The 21,417-nt window shown below is 30.6% G+C and overlaps 1 protein-coding gene across 9 annotated transcripts in view; it reads right to left on the bottom strand.

The window, feature by feature from the left end:
• Window positions 1–351: 351 nt before the first annotated feature.
• LOC126916509 (syntaxin-binding protein 5) overlaps window positions 352–21,417 on the bottom strand; it is a 74,864-nt gene continuing 53,798 nt past the window's right edge. For 3 of the 9 annotated variants that reach the window (XM_050722355.1, XM_050722362.1, XM_050722360.1), the window contains 9 exons: window positions 14,776–14,892; window positions 14,584–14,703; window positions 14,345–14,470; window positions 13,181–13,390; window positions 12,491–12,599; window positions 7,008–7,091; window positions 6,585–6,680; window positions 5,341–5,465; window positions 352–3,951 (listed from right to left, as the gene is read on the bottom strand). In XM_050722355.1, coding sequence (XP_050578312.1) covers window positions 3,689–3,951; window positions 5,341–5,465; window positions 6,585–6,680; window positions 7,008–7,091; window positions 12,491–12,599; window positions 13,181–13,390; window positions 14,345–14,470; window positions 14,584–14,703; window positions 14,776–14,892 — 1,250 coding nt within the window. In that variant the 3' untranslated portion in view covers window positions 352–3,688. Of the gene's footprint in view, window positions 3,952–5,340; window positions 5,466–6,584; window positions 6,681–7,007; window positions 7,092–12,490; window positions 12,600–13,180; window positions 13,391–14,344; window positions 14,471–14,583; window positions 14,704–14,775; window positions 14,900–17,729; window positions 18,223–21,417 lie in introns of those variants that run through there. The other 6 variants (XM_050722358.1, XM_050722357.1, XM_050722354.1 and 3 more) reach the window with 4 other exon arrangements.

Raw genomic sequence — 21,417 nt, forward strand, 5'->3', positions numbered from 1 at the left:
AAATAAAACCAAAGCAAAATAAATGCAAGAACTGTTATGAAGAAGTATGATCTATTTGTATATACATATATCTAACTTGTTATTTTCTCGCGTTATTTGTTTAAACATGTAACTAGTCCGGTAGCGTAATTGAACATTTTGATTTAAAACTCGAGTATCTTCGTATGATTTAGGGTGGAGTACAATTTTACTTGTAATCTATAAAATTTGGCTATCAAGCATGGTAAAAGATAAAAATACAATTTCTTATCAAAAGAATAAAGGTAAAGGCATGTGTGTGTGCATGAAGCTAATAAACGATAAGGTTTTTATAAAGAATTATTGTATTTATTAAAAGATACGAATCCTCAATTTGGTTCAAACTCATTTATTAATCGGAGCCAAGATACAGTCTGTCCTCGAGGCAGTACTTTTACAATAACATGGTATTATATTTCTTGAAAAATAAGAATTGTACTAGATTAGTAATAGTATAAATCGAGAGTATTAGATATTTCGCTGCATCTAAGGACAAAATTTCATGTACAATATTAGATTTACAGATTCAGGCCACAGCGTTGAAATAGGTTAGACAGAATAGCCGATGAACATTCGATACAAAGAGTGTAGCGAGTAGGAGAGGTAGCTACCGGTCGTTCGAACATATCCAAACAGAACAAATAAATATCTATATATGTATATGTAATGTACGTTACAAGATGATCGGGCTTACTTTCTTCTGAAAATCAAGTTCCTCAAATAACTGAAACGTTGGATCGATTTCTAAAATTAAGTACAGATATCTGCGAAACAATGTTCCTTTCATCGAAAAGGGGAACAATCATTTTGTATCGCGAGGAGGATCTTTAACTTAATCGAGCAATAAAAAAAGTTAACTAGCCTTGCAATTGTGTTTGTGTATGAAAATAATTTGACCGATGAAGTATATGTATAGTAAATTGTATTTTCTGGTTCATCTATTGTTTGAGAAGCGGAACGAAATATTATAGATAAAGGTTAAATAGAACTTCCAATTAATAATTATCTTTACTCGTCTGTTATATTTTTCTTTGTTCTAATTTTAAATACTCCCCTTATTACAATAAATTATTTTCAAACACATCTCAACCTGTTTGATATGATAAATAATTCAGAATCACCTAAACAATAGTCTTTATACAACAAGTGTTAGAATATGTTATATTATCAAACACTTAAGTAATAATGTATCTTCTGTTTCTTGTTTGCAACTATTATACATTTAACTACTATTCTATTGTTAGAGCAGTAAACAACTTTTCGTCACTTTCACAAAAGATCCGAGAAGGATATTTTTTTATCCGCATAATACACTATTGGTTTCTCTTCTTTCTCTCTTATAAGATATCAACACACTTGTTAACTTTGTTTATATTAATATATCACCACACGATAGCGATTACTTTTTTTCTTTTTATATTTTTAGAAGATCTGTGGTGTATCGAGCTGCTTGACTTCGAATACTACCGATACTAAGACAATAAGAGCTGTCGCGAAAAAAGATATCAGTTAATAAGTTAAACGAATTAAAGTAGATTAATTCTCGGTTCTCTTGTGTACCTTATACTTGTATATATGTATATCACAATCCCAAAATTCGAAAAACTTTTTGTATGGGTGTTACAACGATATTTTCGAACAAGTCCACCCTGTTTTTTCGTGGACCACAACAGTAGTAATCACTCGATAACAGATACATCTCGTGACAAAAGGTATTATGGCGGTTTAAAAGTTTGCCAGTAAACCTCTGCTTGCGTATATTGTCCGAGGAAAATTATATCAAGAAAATGTTGACTTAACTCGAAGAAATTGCAATCTAATTAATTCTCTGCAAGACACATTATAATATAGTTTTATGCAGGTGATTAGTACCATTAACATCAACTATACAATTATTGCTATGGAAGCAGTACGACGATTCAGAGCCTCGATAAATTCAAATGAACTTATACATACATACATACATACATACATACATACATACAGCTCGTACGTACGTATATGTATATTATATATTGTCTTTAAGTAATCTAATCTACGTATAATTTTTAAAATTACAGTAGCTCTCTTTCGTTCTCGTCGTTATATACCATAAATTCAATTGAATTCATCATTCACGCTGAAATAGCGTAACTTACAACACGTTATTATACAAACAGCTCTTTGTTTTAACGTATAATACTTTTCCTACTGCATTTGTTCCTTTATGTACATAGCATATCTAGCGATAACTACAATTATAATAACAACTAATATACAACTTATCAACGATGTGACGACACAACAGGTCTATTATAGACGAGAATAGTACGAGCCCGAATATCTGACATCGTGGATAAATTATATATTACACTGCATTCAACGTTTATTCAGTACGCTATTATCTCAATTAATTATCTTTATTGTCAATACATTCGGAACAACGTCGCTGCACCTTCAACAACAGGGTCTTGTTCAAACTTTCTGATTTGGATCTTTAGCGTTGATGAGTTATTCGTGCATCTGTCTTGGTTATTTTCTTCTAAATATGCACATGTATATAGGTACATATGTAGGTATAGTTAGTCACAAAAGCATCCGACCGTGTTACGTATTTGACATACTTTGAATAAAATTACATATTAGTAAAAAAAAGAAAATAATTCGAAGTCTACTTTCGGCACATATTTATTAGTTTATTTCATAGTAATGGACTTATTGTTTGAAAATAAAATAAAAAAAAAAAATATATATATATACTAAATAATTATATTTAAAAAATTAAATATGAGATATGTATTCCGGTGGGCAGATATTTTTGTGACATACGCATATATATTTTTTGCAAAGGAGTTTTGTTTTGCAAAGTTTTGTTTTGTTTGCGAAGGAGGAACAAACAAAGACAAGGTACCGGTTCACGGGAACGATTTAATGTTACAGGACGTCCGAATGGATTAACGGGACCGATCGGTTAAAAGGCGAATTATTACATAATTATATGTATTGACTCGCACGTAGTTGAATCAGTTTCCTATATTTGCCTAAATACTTATTTTTTTATATCTTATATAACCTATATGAACTAACAATTTGTTTAATTTTAATAGTGGCCACCTCACTTTTCCTGGGTTTTACTATTTGGTTCACATGTTTCGTGCATATCATTCATTTGCCGCGTTATACGTTATGTGTATATGTATATGTATATAGAGGTTATTACACATGTTCGAAATCGCGCATATATATATATATTTAATCTTACTTGTGTTTATACGTGTATATACGACGTTTTTTTTTATATTCTTTGCTGAAAGATGTGCGTGTGTATTACCTGCTTGTAAAAGTATCTCATATATGTTTCCTTTACTCTTATCCCGCTCTCTTCCTCTCATCCTCTCTCGCTTTCTTTCTCGCCTCGTCTTTGAAGCAGACACGCACACACTCACGCATTCAAGTACTCGTTGTACACGCTTCAGTCAACTACACATACATACTTAATCGAATACAGCTCTCACTCTTTATCATGTAACATGTTTCCTGTGTGTGCGTGTAAAGTTCGCAATTACTTAATTGTCGAGTTTTAGTTACGTTCTCCTATTTGGTACGACAGAACTTATAGGTGAAATGTGAACGCTAAATTACAGTATAATTGTACGCTATTCCATATTTGGATAGAACTCGGACGACGTTCTCATAGCTGATACCATTTCTTGTCTTTGTACTTGAGCATCAATCCGTGAGCAGATTGCGAGAAACCCTCAGCTTCGGACATCATGCGTCCTGTTCGCTCCTCCAGTTGCGACAACTTTTCACCTCGCTCGAGAACCATTTGATGAGCCACGTTTACTTCTCCCGTCGCTGTTGTCACACGTTCTCGCATATTTTCCGTTGCTGCGTTCGGTCCTGGTATATGTTTTGCAACCGTACGGGAAGCTCGACCGCTTGATTCACCAACTGAAAATAACATTAATTCGGCTACTTAATTTATTGATTCTCTGATACGTTATCGTCTTAATATAACGCATAAATATGAAATATTCTTTTTTCAAACAATATTTCTATCATATACTACATTTAATCTTATTAAAATTATATTTAATCAAAATATGGTTCATGCTATTACATACACTTCCCTAAGAAGTAACTATTTTCGTTATTTTTAATTTATAAAAATTACCAGCAACAAAATTAAAAAATTCTTCGCCTAAATCATGCTTTTATAGTTTTTCATTCCAAAGCAATTTGTTCGTTCGCTGATATTCGTTTACTCGCTTGTATATACAGTAATATCTTAAATGATTGGAAAGATAGTAATATCATAATAGATGGAATGTAACACCAAATCTGATCTAATCAGATATTGTGATTGACGTATAATAAACAAAATGAATCTCAATCTCGCTAAATGCTATGTAATGAGGTAATTCCGTAACAGTCGTTCTATAATCTTTGAATATGCGCTTAATGGTCATGAATTAGTAGCTAGTGCAATTAATGGCCTTGGTATCTGCATTATACCTACATTAAGCTGAAAGCATTGCATAAAATTGTGTGCACTGCTCTTAAATCGTTAAATTCTATCGCTCGTTCTCCTACCAATTTTAAAGACATTTTCATTATGAACGTATTATATTTTCCGGTAGTTAGACCTCAATTAGAGTATGTTTTAACTGTTTCGTTTTCTCGATTCTTAACATAAAATCTGACCATTCAGACAGTTGGGCATAAATTCCTTATCTATATAGCTTTTCCTATGAACAGAGCTATGTTATGTAATGATCGCACTTATGAACCATAGCTAAATACGCTTAATATGACCTCTTTGGCTGAATGTAGAATTGTTAATGACCTTTCGTTTTTATTTAAAATTGTAAATAGTCAAATCTCATTTTCTTAATTATTACAACTCATTTATTTGTACGCTTGTTCAAAAACTTCTACAATGGAATCACACATTTCATTACGTTATCGTAAAATCTAAATATGGTTCAACTGATTCAATTAATTGAACACTAAAATTAGCCAATACATTTACGGATAAGATTGATTGTTCCTGTAGCTCTGTTCATCGTTTCAAGAAATCTTTATACATGGAGCTGTTTTCACACTGCTTAGATTGTGTTTTTAGTTGCAGAATTTTTGTAATTGCATTACGTGTATTTAGTTTTATACCGCTTATTATGTAGCTCATTATGTTACTGTTCTTTTACTTCTGCTCTTCTTCCTGTATTTTCTAGTTTTGTTTATTTCTTATCTTATACATAATTGCCTGTACATATTGGATTCATACCCATTCTATTAACCAATAAATAAATAAATAACAAATAACAAAATTAAACTTACATAGCTCTTCTCTATCAAGGCTTCGTGATCCTCCGCCGAAGAGGCCTTTGAAGAAACTTTCTTTAGGTGGCTCAGGCATATCGTGACCGGTAAACAAGTCTCCCATCATTTCAGTTAATTCACCACTGGAAACAATACATTTAAAATGATTAAAAGATTCAAATTCAATTCAAGAATTCAAATGTTTTTAAAATTATTCCTACGCGTATGTCATATAGCAAAAATACCTACATACAAAATTTTATTCTTATATTTGAGTTCTGGACATAAAGGCGAAAAAGGTAAATAAAGATTATTCCAAATATCGTTATATTTGTATTGTATCATATAAAAGAAACGATTAGATAAATGAAATTGTTTATAAATAACTGTAAAATACACATGTATTGTGGAATTAAAGCGATTCTTATTTGTCCTTCTAAATCATCGTTTTAACGTCTACAAAAAGATACATTTAAAGATTTAAAAAAACTGAAATGAATAATTTTTATTATTATAGAATTTAGAAAAGCAGTTTAAAAATACGTCTCACGGAGAGGATATAGATATATAATAAATATGCACGTACAGTAGTTCTAAAGCATGAAAAGAAAATAGAAACCTACATGATAATTACTTTAAGTGACTATTTCAACTGATTTTGTCGATATTCTTATATAAAAATATTTAAAAATTTATATTTATTGTATTTCATTATTTTGATGTAAATGATTTAAGAATGCAACATTTCTTAATAAACAATTTTCAATACACTAATAAACAAACCATAAATAAACGATAAATACACCAATAAAAAAAGAGAATGCGCTTTTGCAATTGCTAGATAATCTAAATTTATATTGAGATATGTTATTTTTTCTATAAATAACTTTGAAATGGAAACAAAACTATATCTGCAAGTCCTTTTCTAAACCTAATTATACAATCTTTTAACAAATTCTTTTAAATGACAAATCAAAATAAAAACACGATCGAAATGTTTTTACTGTATCTGAAATTTACTGAAATTCTGAAGTCAAATTAATATATTTATAAGCGAAGAATATTATTTCTTGACAAGATACGAGTTAACAGACGAATTTGAAAACACCGATTTTAGATTTAACAACCTCATACCATAACATTAATTAAATACGAAGGAAGGAAATAATGAGGAATATAAAAATTCAACAGGAATAATAAAATTCGATTTTTTAACTTCCCTATTAAATTCGTTGAGATATTATGATAAAATCGAATCATACCAAAATTGACTGGATACAGAAAACTTTTGGATCTCAGTGGGCGACGAGAGATATAAGCCATGGCCCCTATTGCTGAAGCAAAGTGTCTTTGCAATTCTGTAAAAAAGATATACAATAATTAGTGTGATATCTGTTGGATTCATAAAGTTTGTACGAAATATGTAGATGTACTGGGATGATAATATCGAAATTGAAAAAATGTGTGCTTACGTATATATTTAATAAGCTTTATCATATAACGAAAATACTAATAAAAATCGAAACAGCCGTCCGAACGACGTTCAAAGAAGTACCATGAGGTAAAGAAGTATAGGGATTGAGATGATTTATCGGAAAGAAATAAAATATATATGTATAGCACGCAAGGCATTGTATGTTGTATAAAATACATATTGTGAAAGGTGTATTTTATAGATCACTTACTGATCGGTATCGCCATTAACAAAGAGTTGATGACCCCATATGGACAACATGGGGTCTACAATGCCATGTTTTGTAGTCTGAAAACTGTTAGAGATTACAGAGACAGGAGAAAAGTGAGCGTTAAGCCATACACGAGTAAAAAGAGATTTTTAGTTCGCATAATTAGCATTAACCCTTAAAACATTGGATCTTTTTATCTTCAAGATATTTCCAACAAATGTATTCCACTTGAATACACGATCGCTGGTTTTTCTGATATGTAAAGATGATGATGTAAGACGAATGATAGGTAAAAAAATAATAACATAAGTCGTTGTTTACAAAACTTGCTGCTGTCTAACAATCCTTTTTAATTTAGTGTAAACTATAGTATTAAATAGAGTGAATTTTGTGATAATACTCATATTCTGATTAGTAAGAACATGAATCCAGACTTTACATAATACATATGCAATGCAGATATTAACTTGTACATTGGAAACATGCCACGATCAAGTTTTCGAAATATCTCTAATTTTGAGCATTAAATAAATATTATTAATTGAACAGGAGTGTTGAAACTTGGGCAATAATGTATTTTAAATTTTAAACCATTATATATTGAATATCATTAGATAATTTAACCCTCAATTGGTATCGTTAGTTCAGAAGTGATTTAATGACTAAACAAAACAATAGGCTATTTCATTCAAGAAAATGTATTACTAGCGAAATTTCAGAAGCTGTGAGTCTCAGGCGACCTTCATTCTCGTAATTTAATTTCCCTCCTGAGATAAAGTAACTTTCTCTCGAAAGATTATTTTTTATCAATTTTCAAATAAGAAAATAATTGAGGGTGACAGAGTTAAGTGTGATGTTCTGTGTATTCAAAGTACTTTACAGTACAAAAACATTAAACAAACAATGAGTGTGCCCCAGTCTTATCTCTGAGTTATGGTCAAATTATGTATTCTTCGTCTTTCGCATTTCAAAGCTGATTTCATTTGTTACAAAATATCAATGCAAAATTAGCTTGGCCATCAATCAACTACTATTTATTTTATGATATGTGGAATAAATTGTCTAGTTTTTATCGACCATAGCTTTCGAATATATTTCTTCCTGATATTCAAAGGAAATATTAAAAGTATTTCATTCGTGATAATTACATAGACAACAAATATTAATAATAGGATTTACAGTTACACTATAAATACATATAACGATTAAATAAAACTATATAAATATATATATATAATTATATAAATAACGATTAAAGTGGCAAAACCTTATTAAACCTAAAAATGTTACTGAAACGATAAGTTGAACAAAAAAAACTGGATGTTTTCAACAAGATAAATAATTATGTAAATTTCATAGTTTAAATTCTACAGTTTTGTAGTCTAATATGTACAAGACCGTAGGGATAAGAACTTGCACAGTTTTTACTTTATGTAATAAGAAGTAAAGAGCGAGTACATATTTTATTTGAATTTGTAGGGAGAAAAAAATATTCGACCGATCCAATTTACTGGACTCCATCTCGAATTCGATTCCGGATCGCGTTTGCCGGGCGAGTGTTTTCCCAATTAAGCTATTCGAACTGTCGGTGAATATTTTTGCCTCAATTTTTAAGTCTTAAATTAGGCTGTTACCTACAAATATTTGTTCTAAATTCTACCAGGGATTCTTCTATATTCTAAATGGTACATTTAGAAATATTTTGTATATCAGGACCAAAATTTGATACTATCAAATATTAATATCTTTAAAAGAACATCAAAATGAACCATACGATATGTATACATATGTATATGTATTATTTTACATCTTATATTAACATAGTGTACAAGATGAACTATAATTTTGATTAAAAAATGACACCCCTTCGTGAAAAAATAAAAAATATTCGTTTAACGAAATAAACAGTATATACACGACATCTCACGCAATTGAAACAAGCTGTAACTCAAAAACGGTAAAAGATAGAAAAAGATTTCATCGGACAAAATTAAACTTTGTTTAGTGTAAATATTTTTGAATCATCATAATTTCCTCAAATAAAAGTATAATAGGCTATGAACATTTTTCTACACCAATTTATGTATATTGATTGTATTGTTTTTTTAATAATAATTTATATACTACAGAGAGTTTTATACAAAAAAAAAAAAAGGAAAAAAATGAAGGGTACACATATATTTATGAATATTGTATATACATGTACATCTCGAGAAATCTTTCATTCTTTTAAGTAAGTAACAGAATACACTCAATGAGTAACTATAAACACATATACAAAATACTCGAAAATGATTTGTCACAAGAATCATAGCGTTATTCTATACCTCTGGATTGGTGAAGATCTCCAAAAAAATCTTTTTGATTGCATCCAAAATTCGGATATTCTAGTCACCATCAGTGTCAAAAGTCTCAAAGGAACCACAGATCTCAATTCAAAATATTGATATTGGAAAAGATGTTAAAGTATCATTAGTTTTCTGACCCATTTTATTTGTAATGTGCTTACATTCTGCAGTTGGATACAGGGGAAATGACAAATATGTTGAAAATAATGCCAATGAAAGACCGATTAAGCTTTGACATCATTTTTCAAGAGAACGGTTCAGTTACGATCCATAATTCCTTTGATAAGTTTGGTTCTCGTGACGACGATGCAGCCAAAAAATTTGTCCTTGAACTTCAAGATCAAGGTCAATCTTGCGGCTATTTTTGGCATACTTTCATTGATCCAAAGGTGTAAAATAACGCTACGTAATGCTCGTGACAAATCATTTTCGAATACCCTGTACTTACATCCAGGGACGAATTTATCTTAGCGTCAATAACAAAATATAAGCGCCAGGCCCCTAAAGTGCTTGTCAAAAAGACTAATAAACGATTATCAGAATTACACAAAATACATTTGTTAATATGCAAAGACTGGGAAATAAATTTTAGTTTGGCTGAAACGATGTCTATTGGATCAACACGTATAATCGTTCGAATATTCGAAACATTCAATGGGCCCATTCCAAAGTGTTTTGGAGAATTTTTACGTTCTATAGAATGCGTGAAAAATAATCGAATCCTCCAACAAGACTCGCTTGCCATGGGAATTTTAAACGCAGTTTTGGGCTGTCATCGCATTGTATGTATTTTAATTACTACGCATGAAGTTCACCGTCTAAATGAGTATCATATTCTGACAGATTAGTTAAACAATCCCTAAACCGAAATATTAATTTTCTGTTGGTTTAACGAATATCGATTTAGCCAGTCTAAACTATTTAATATTCGGCTTAGTTTAGGGGCTCCAAAATGATTATTTTTAACTTCAAGCTCTCGAAGGTTTAAATCCACCACTGCATACATCTAATGTTTAAAAAATACATATATATGTATAAGTATATATACACCATTCATTAGTATACTGATAGTATACTAATATCAGAGAAGGAATGCGTGACGTCATTTGATAGCGTTGACGATTCAGTTACCGATTTACATTAATCTTCGGACCTAGTCTACGGCAATTTACTACATGGTATAATATCACGTGGCAAGTCGTTGTATTTGCCTCAATAAACGCTATGATATTCTAATTAAAAAGATACGGCGTCCCATTTAAAAAAGTTAACTTGAATTTATATACTAAGCATGTTTGAAGTAAGAACAATTTTTTGATAACTTTAATCCCTCGTGAGGTATTCCACTGTTTCTGTTTAAACGGAACACCTTATATATAGAATATATAACATACATTTCCATCTAAATGGAAACGATGGAATACTAATACTAGCGCGGGATTGAAGTTATCAAAAAATTGTTATTACAAACGCTGTTTAATATATACAGAGACATTAGGTGTTATAATTGGTGTAAATGGATGTTATAAATAACTTTTTGTAACTATATATATATTGTATAGTATAATACATATGTATATTATATATATGTATAATTCAAATTGATATATAATAACTCAATATTATTGCGTAAAACATTTTTGGATAATCATCAATTATTTTAATAATCAGAATATGAATATTCATATTAACGGAAAAGAATATTTAAGAAAACAGAAAAGAACACTATCCTAACAGAAAAGAAATATACTACGTAAGAAGAATATGAATTGAAGATGCAAATTTGCTATTATTTCAAAAGTAAACAGCTGCCAATTCAACAGAGTAAATAGTAGTAGCATAGAACTGTTTCTTGAATTAACTATATAGAAGATATTAAACAGTGCAAAAGAAGTGCTTATATAAAGAATACTACATGAAACATGCTATAAGTGTATTAAGGGTTAACGAATATACGTTAGATATAGTAAAGAAATTACATGCTATAAATATTAATATTGCTTATTATCATTTCACTAAATATACTTAATTGATTATTCTCTATTTATATTGGTGTTAGATATCAAGTAATATCTATACAACATTCACTCAGCTACATAATACATGGTGCATAACGCTATGCAACGAAAGAATGTTTAAGTTCGTATTTCAAAAATATAAAGAGATCGTGGAGTTATTATTCATTGTATATATAATTGTATATATAGATAGATAATAGTAAACATAATTTAAGTATGCCCACTATAGTTTTCACAAATATTTATATCGGTATGTTGAGAAGTACATGAAATGTAAAAAAAAATCAATTAAGTTTTTTAGTAATATATCTGCATACATATAAATAAATTAATAAATTTTCAATTTTAAATTCATAAACAAATAAACTATACTGTACATATATTTAATAAAACGTATAATTCCATTCGAAATCAATATATGCAATTAGTTACATGTTCCATACGTAATCAATTCAACGTAATCAAAAACTAATTAATAAACAAAGTTTTATATAAAAATGTTTATATAACGTTAATAATAAACAGAATATGAGAAATTCGATTATTATATTTGAAATCAAGTAGAAGTTCCCCTTGTATTAAATGATTATTCTATTCATCTCAAACAACAACAGTATTTTCTCAATAAACGATCAAAGGATGCAAATATTATAATATATACTTTAATATTTACAATTGTGTACGTTATAATAATATTAGATTGTTTCTTTTTAAACAGCTGATAATGTCATGTTTTGATGACTCATCGACGATTAATATTTCATTATATTTTGGCATTTTTTTAAAGCTTCCACTATTTAAAAATATAAACATTTAAACAATTAGGAAATTAGTAGTTAAAGCCGTTACACGTACAATAGTTATTCAGAATAATTATTTTTTTTTTACTATTATATACATATATTCCAAAAATAATCAATTAGAAGTATTAGCCAAGAAAATAATATCATTAGTATGAAATGACTTTTATGCTACATTCGACGATGTACATATATAAAATGTTGCAGTCTTGCAATGTTGCAATAATGCAATAGCATATAGTGCATTATATACCATGTGCAATTAGAATGATTATTTTGCCGCAAAGCTAATATAATGAGACAATTGTTATTCTTACCTCAAATCTATAAGCGGTAGAAAATCGACGTCTATAAGCGGCCTCAGACTTGGCAAACTATAAGTAGCTATGTGACCATTTGAAATGTAACATACAAGACAGACATTGTCTGAAACACACAGAAGATTTTGCTCTTTTATCTATATTAATCTAACTTGATATTTACCAGATGAGTTGAATACTGATTTGCTATTTACTCAAAAATGTTAATACTGACTGAATATAATTCAATATAGAATTACACATATCGAAGTATATTCCAACGATTACATAAAAATGTTCAAAGTATGTTTGTTATACTATGATCTGCGACAACGGTGCACTACATAAGTATATATAACTAGCATAAAATTCCTTCCTTATTGACCCACAATCTTAAACAGATATTAAAATTCGAAATTGTTGTGAATTCTCTTGATCGGGTGATTGAAAGAAAAATTAAACGTGATTCTGGCATCTGCTTATCACACAACTTTCGGAATTTGAAGTGAAACGTTTGAAATATGTACCAATATAAAAGCAGGAAAGGAATACATATTTTAAAGGTAACTGTATATTGTACATCTATAATTATCATCAAATACCAATTAGTTAGTAATATACATATGTATACTTAATTCGAGAACTTAAGACTTTGTACAAATATGAAATAAATTGTTTACGAAAAAAAGGGATATTTACGATACATACCTTTCAAAGACGTAATTTCTGCTTTAATCACAATATGACTTTCAGCCAGTTGTTGTCTGTACTGACAATTTTGCGAGGGTAATGCTACAACTCTCGCTTGTTTTTCTGACGCTAATACGACGAATTGGCGGTCTTCGAAGCCCTCTCCGGTAGCTACTTGAGTGTTCGTCGATGGAGAAGACGTTCGACTATTACATTTGCCTTGACTTCCTGTAACGATAAAAGGCGCATCGTATCACTGGAAGAAAACTGTTTCTAAAAAAATATTTGTAAAAATATTTTTGTCAATGAAAATTCGAATTTACATCAAATCTCACTACTAAATACATCATACTTACAGGGTGTTACGGATAGTACAAACGAGTATAGCTGGATTCCTTGTGAACAAATAAATCAAATATATAAAATAATGATTTTCTATATGCAACTTCGTTGTCGACAGAATTAAATTTGAACATTCCTCACGCACGCTAACACTTTTCGCGTTTGCGACTTCGCCGTACTATAATGGTATAATTAACCTGCTCCTGTATTTAGCATGCTGAGGACACTAACAATATCATGCTTAATCTTGGTGATTTAATCTGCAATATCACTCAACTTACTCTATTGGATTTTTAGTTGATGTCTCATTAACGAATTTGTGTATCTAAAGATTAAATAAATCACGAACCATTGTAAGAGAGGATTATGCAGCTATTTGAGCAAGTATAGACCCAAAATTCGTTGCCATCGGTTTATGCTTCTATGATTCGAGAAGCAACAATTTGTTTACGACAAGATGAACGACAATTTCAATGATCTCTTCGTTAATGTAAAATTTGATTTCGCTAAGATGTAGCGTTAATAAGTATCCTTCATAGCATTATCAAAATCCTAACGTATAATGTAATCGGTTAAATTACAAAAGCAACAATTGCATAGACGAAAAATTTTCAAATTTAATTTCCTCGAAAACGAAGCCGCAAATAGAAAATCGTTATTCCGTATTTTCGGTTTATTTTTTCATACAGAGTCCATCCATGTCAGCTTGTACCACCCATTTCGAAACATCCTGTATATTAAAAATTACATTATTTTATGGAATCATACTATGTAGATAATGTCACTAATAATGTAACAGTTGCAATATATTATATTAAAAAAACAGATATCATAACGTACTATTGCGTTCTTTACTCTCCATACTGTCGTCTTTCCAGGACTCGTAAGAGTATGGAATCAGGGCACCATTACAATCTAAGAAGAACATTGATAGAATACATCCCTTTAACTTAAACGTAGATCCATCTATAAAAACAAATAGAATAATCATTACATTAGGTTATATCTTGTCTCCTGCGCACAGACACGCACATACATAGAAAGGCCTAATGCATTTTATCGAACACAATAACACTTACTGCAGGTAGAAACAACGACTGGATGAGCGTGTCGTTCTCCACGAGCAGGTGTATTAAATATCACCGTTTGTATAGATCCTAAAGATGTACCGATCCAAAGTGTTGGCACAGGACTGGTATCTTAAGAATAGAACAAAGCATATTAATAAGAGCATCGATTAAGAAGCAATTTCGTGTGAAAATGTCACATACCGCTCTTTTTCGTGTAGGAATCTGCGAATGTAAGGCAGCTGATGGTTTCTGTGGTGATATTCTCGAGCGACGACATGCTCGAGCTTCTTGATCGTTGAAACGAACTGTCATATTTGTCTACCCGACCAGCAGTCCCGAGAATAAATGGAAAATTAAATACCGAACACGTAACATTGCCGTATAAATTATGACGAGCATGCAACATCTATCACAGTAAACATCTCTGACAAGTTAAGTTTTCTAACGTAAATTAACGAAAATCGGTAAGAGATTCGGTCAGAGTGTGAAAGGAAACTTAAACGTTTTGGATAGTGACACTAATAACAAGAATAGCAGTAATTACAACAACAACAATAATAATAATAATAACAGCGACAGCAACAACAACAACTATTATGACTAGTACCTCTCTTGATAGGACAGTTCACAAAGTAACATCTTTCATTCGTTTCAACATTCATCAAGTCGATCCGATGTATGTATATCTAGTATGTCGCAAAGTTCGTTAGAATGCCACGCAAAACGAAACGAACAGAAAATAAGGTAACATTGTAATTGTAATTAAGAGATCAGTCAATCTTAAGCGAATATATTATTGGCACTATGTGCCGATTCATCATGCGCAAATTACGTGTAGCCAAATCAACGACGTATATCCCACTTTCATTCCGTTCCCTATTAATTATCGCGTTCAACAAAATGAAATATTAGAATTTAATACTTAAGTGATGTAATTAGCATAATACTTGAGTAGTATATTTAAACGGTGTTAGTAATATTAATTTTCATATTTACCTAAAATCATTAGATAAATGGTAAAAGTATAAGGTCGATGAGATTCTGCAATAAGACGCGTACATTTGTAATAAGATTTCCAACTAGGGTAGAAAGTTAAAAAATATTTTACGACATATATTATTCGTTAAAATCTTGCAAATTACAGATTGAATGGAACTTTAAATTATATTTCCATTTTAAACGCAACTAACGACCGGTTACCGTGTCAACCTTAATCGTCAAAATTTATTTTTTATTTTAATAAAAGTTATTTTTTATTTGCGTCCGATACAATTCTTGCTCGATTCGTGAAAGGACATCTCGGTCGAAGTAAATTTTTGCCTCTGCATAATATTCTAGTATATGCGTTATTCAGCATTTGATCTTAATATTACCGAAATAAAACGAGTTGCGTCGCTAATCGTTTTCATGAAATTATAGCACGTTCGACACAATCCACACTCCCAAAGGCACTTGAAAGCTTGAACACAAAGAGTGACCTGGTTTTAAAAATTAAAACATGAACTTTAAATAACATATACAATTCACGCTCTAGATATAAGAAGAAACGAAATTTTAGTAGCAAGAATATGATTATGCACTAAAAAGGCATTCCGCGACATCCCTGCGAATTCTACGTTCCAAACGTACTCAGTATACATGTACGCGCGTTATATAGGTATGCACAAGATTTTAATAAAAGTTCAAGCTTTTCCAAACTCGATTTCTTACTCATCGGTATAATAAATAATTCGTTCTTTTTTTACTTGCATTATATCATTGAAATACAGCAGTAACTATATAGTCTGCATTGCTATGTAATTTGATGCGAACAAAATTCTCACATACGACAATACAAATTATGTAAATACTTGTTTTCCTAAATCATAGCTTCATAGTTATAATTTATCATGTAACATTAAACATGTATATGATATAAATCCCATATTTGATATATTTTATATACGTATATAAGACATGTATCAAGTGTACGAAAATTTTTAATTATCAGCTGTTTCCACAGATACCGTGCTCTTTATTTCGATGTAACTTTATACCATAGTAATGCTAAAGAAACTATAACTATTTCATCTTTATCAACATCCTGTGCATTCGATATTTCATAAAGTGTACACTGAGCGGAAGAATTAACTCAATGTGTTATCATTAGGCAACATTTATTAGAAAAAAGCCAACTGAAAAATGAGGCAGATAGATGAAAATCGGAGAGTATAGAACGCGGAAGAGTATTTTTTTATCAGAGGTGCAGTGTGAGAATTAGAAATCACGCAAACTGGATGATGTGCCGTTTTGTGTTTTTAGAGAAAGTGGTTTGACCAAGAGTGAGTGAATAGACCGTTAGGAAAAAAAGACGTGATGCAGAGTAATAAAGTCTGCCGAAGTAATATATATCCACACTCAAATCAGCAAAGACCAGACAGTATTTATCAGACATAGCGAAAAAGAGATACGATAACGAAGACCAATCTTAAAAACAGCCATTTTTAAAAGTTACAAGTTTTTATTTATGACTATGATATTACTATAAATTCTGTACGTCGGTCGTCAAGGAAGAAGATAATATCGATTAATATAAGAGTAACGATAAGAAAAGGTACAAGAACATGTTTCAGGGTATACGTTTACGCTGTAATAAATTTGTTTGAAATTATAACGTTATAAACTGTAACACAGTATCGAAACGGTTTCATGAAATTTAAAATTTAAAGAGATTTAAATGAAAAAAAATTGATCTAAGGAACCCCGGAATATTAGTTAGATTTGATCTAATTTTCACAAACTACTTATAGATTATTTTATGTTATTATATATTATTACACATATATCGTTGTATCGTTGTATTGTTTTCTCAGAATTACTCACAAAAATTAGTCATTTCTCGATTTTGAACAAATTCACCTTTGAAACAGTTTACTTTTCTGTAACGGTATGGAACAAATCAGTTCAAGAAATGCTGGTCTCCATTAATCGCATTGAACCTACCATAGAAGAATCGTTCTATTAACAACGAAATCAAAGGAACAACGAAACGAGGAAAAAAGCACTCAGAGAAGAATAGACTTATCTCATTCAGTAACATAGAAAACAATCGATGATCTACATAAGTAGTATAGCAATTGTACTTATTAAAATGATAATTCATTGAATAATACTACCGAAGCTGTTATACTGTCTGGTGTTGGAGAGAATATTCTGGTAGTTGAAAGAAGCTTGCGGAGTGGTCGACGAATAGCCTCGTATCTCGGTGTTACGGTGACTAGAGAGTAACGAAGTCGTTGGAAAGTTGTTCAACGACGAAGAGTCCAGCTCATAATGGTTGGTAGTGGTACTCAGACACTTCTGGAGCTTTCTTATACCCTGAGCACGAGACTGACGTGCTTCGATCGTAAGGGATTTGCGAGAATTCGCATTCGAGCCGGCGATATCGTCGTCGCCGCTATTTAAGGTATTCTGAACACCCGACCGAGGGATGCAGACACCACTAGTACTAGGTCCTCCACTACTTTCGCTATTGCAACCACCGTCACCAGCGTTACCACAGGGGCTACAGCTATTACTATCGGCGTTGTCACCTTTCTCACCGCAACCACTACCACCAACGACCACCGTACTTCTTCGCGTTACCGGCAACATGCACATCCCGTTCATCTACAAATGAGCGATAGATCAAACATGAAGAAAGTATGATAGATGTGCTCGGCTAAGCAGTCTTAAATCCCACTCTAAAACTCTAGTATTACCTTACAGTAAACGGTTTTTCTTTCACATTCTCCTCCAAGTTATCGCTACTCATCTTTTCAGCCTTTTATATTTTAATTACATGTTAATTCTATCATTAATTACGTTATTTTCTACGGTGACAGAGTAACTTCACCGGAGTCTGATTTTTAATTTACTTAAATGCAGAAATAGTATTTAGGCATGTTTGTTAAGACGTATTAGCGATGTAAACAGAATCAAAGATCGAAGGTATTTAAGAAGAAAAATGAAATTAAAACTGCTTGTTACCTGAACGAATCTTACATGTTCTAGAGGAGGAAAAGAATTCATGTTATATTCCTCGTAGGATAATAATCCAAATTACGGAATAAATAGAGTGATCTCCATACTCTATGAAAACTGGTTATATAATATATAGTGAGAAAAGTGACATTCCTCAGAAATATTATTATCATTATTACAGCGAAATATCATTTTTATGTTAGCTGGGACAAGTAAAGATATCAAACATTTCAAAAGGCCTTAAAAACTAGTTGGTAGCCTGTGTAAAAAATTACTTTGCTTTCTTTTTATTATATCTAATATTCTGCTTTTAATTTAAAAAAAAATGGTAACAAAAAAATTATGGAATTGTAGGTCTTGTTGTTGCAGAAAGGTCTTAGGGAAATATATACCTGTGTGTTCCGCGTAATCTGAGAATAACAATAATTTGGACAATTTTTAACTAATAGACATAATAAGAGCCAAAGTGTCATAGCAGTATACATATATACATGTGTGTGTGTAAGTTGTGTAATAAATATTTTCATCTTCTTACATATATTCGATACAGACCTAAATATTCCGTACCTACCAGGTTTCATTTTTTCAAGGTTTTAGTAAAAATTTATTAGTGTTTATAGAATTTCTCAAGTGAAATTACTATCTAGTACTCTAGTACTCTTTCTTATTAAGTAAAAGTAGAAGTTAGATAAATTTATTAAATAAAAAATGTTATATTTGCTATGATATTTTGACTCTGATTCCTATTTGTCGATCAGACAATCATGATCTTAAATTTCTCAAGATCCATAAATACAATATTTCAAAAAATTGACTCACTTCTTACTATTTTCATTTGTTGTTCCTAATGGGAGAACTGCCAATCGCATATTCATTTAACAAAATAACACATCGTTCACGAAATGTTTTGTACATCTGATATCGTTCGATAAAATTCCATTAATGGATAATTATTCGGAATAGGGGCAACCTTATCGATTTCGATGACCTTGAAATGTTTTGTCAAAGTCGACATTCTGAACAATACATACTTTCTCCTGTACATATAATCACCGCTCGGCTTCAGTTTTCAAGCTATAAGCTAATTTATGTCTGATGCAATATGTAAGTTATTTAACAATTTATTTTATAAATTATTGTTCTGTAAACAATTCTTCAATGGCGGTAGATATATTTGTTACATTTTTGGCCAATTGAAGAACGGAATAAATCGCAACATTCCATATATCAATCGATTCATAGAAAATTATTTCACGCTAACGTTATCGGCTACCTAACGCCGATTGCATACTATTCTACCCTAAGCTATAATCCATCAATTTTTCTTTCTTACCTATACGATACTAAAAGTGGTTTTTCCTCTCGTCAATGAGTTAAGTTTAGGTTGGACTAAAAAAAAATACGACCGCCTAATCTAAAATGGAGTGTAATCAAGCTTACATTTAATTGAAGTTTTTTTTGCCAATATCTTGACAACTAAGGCCAAGCGAGGGTTATATGTATAGGAAAAAGGTGTTCAGAATGTTGACCTTGATAACATATATCAACGTCATTGAAATCGATGAGCCTCTATTCCGAATAATTATCCATTAATATTTAATTTAGTTTCAATTGTACGTTTTCTTATTATTTTCTATAGAATTGTAGAAATTTCTACAGTTTTGTAAAAATTCAACTTAGCACGATTGAAAAATACCTTAATATTATAGATGCGTATCGAGCTAAAATTAATGAATTAAAACGGAGCATTTATAATATTTGCATTACGACAAATATTATTGGTTTACTTGTGAAATGTGAGTATTGACAAATAATTCGTAATACATCTTGAAAATTTAAGCATTAGAAACAAAAAGAATTTTAGATACTTGTAATATAAAGGATAATAAATATTTTTTGATAGTAAACGCGTAATTAATGCATAAATATGTATAATACTTATTCGCAAAATGTTCAATGGACCCATACCTGTTGTTTTACAAAAGAATCAAATAAAGAAATTAATAACATTTAATTTAGTGAAACAATGTTATTTTAACTAAATATATAATATAGATATCTTCTGGGCGCATAAAATAAAATAGCAGCAATCGTATTTCACTACGAAAACGAAAAGTTATTCCGCCTTTAACGATTCCATCAGGATTGTTATTTGAAAATAATTATAACAGATTTCTATTAACGCTAAATAAAAGAATCGACTGATCAGTGGGAAAAATGGCGGAAGATATTTGTTTCTTATATCGTGGTTATTTCTAAGATTTGCTATGTGGAATATCAGCATATATTATGCAGAGCCCTTTATAGCAGTCAGTCAATATGAAAAAAAATTAGAGAAGCACAAGATAGTCAATGATACATTTCAAGGAGAAAAAAAATATAGCAATGATTTCGCGCCCTGTTGTCATTGATGATGCCGTAACCATCCGTGTTATTATTATTACTATTGCTATTGCGTGCAAATGATTAAAAACATATCGAAAAGCTTTGAAAGCGATGTTGTACCGAGAGAAAGGTGTAAACACAACGAATCTTGTGATATGATACCGTACCTTAAACGCATATTACAGTAAAAATAACCAATATATATATTTATATATATAGGTATATATGTGTACACATATGTATGTATGTATATACGGTGTATCAACAAAATTAAAATTGACTCGGGAGATGATTTTGAGTAGAAAATGTAGAAACTCGTTAATGTTTATCAATCGTAACGTATCTTAACTACATAGATTAATTCTTACTTATAAAATCATTAATCGCAACCACATGACTTTTTTTATTATTCATTTAAAGCTGCTTGTTGAGATTTAAAAAAGTTTCTTGAAAAAC

Source organism: Bombus affinis, chromosome 5 (assembly GCF_024516045.1).
Source record: "Bombus affinis isolate iyBomAffi1 chromosome 5, iyBomAffi1.2, whole genome shotgun sequence".
NCBI classification, from domain to species: domain Eukaryota; kingdom Metazoa; phylum Arthropoda; class Insecta; order Hymenoptera; family Apidae; genus Bombus; species Bombus affinis.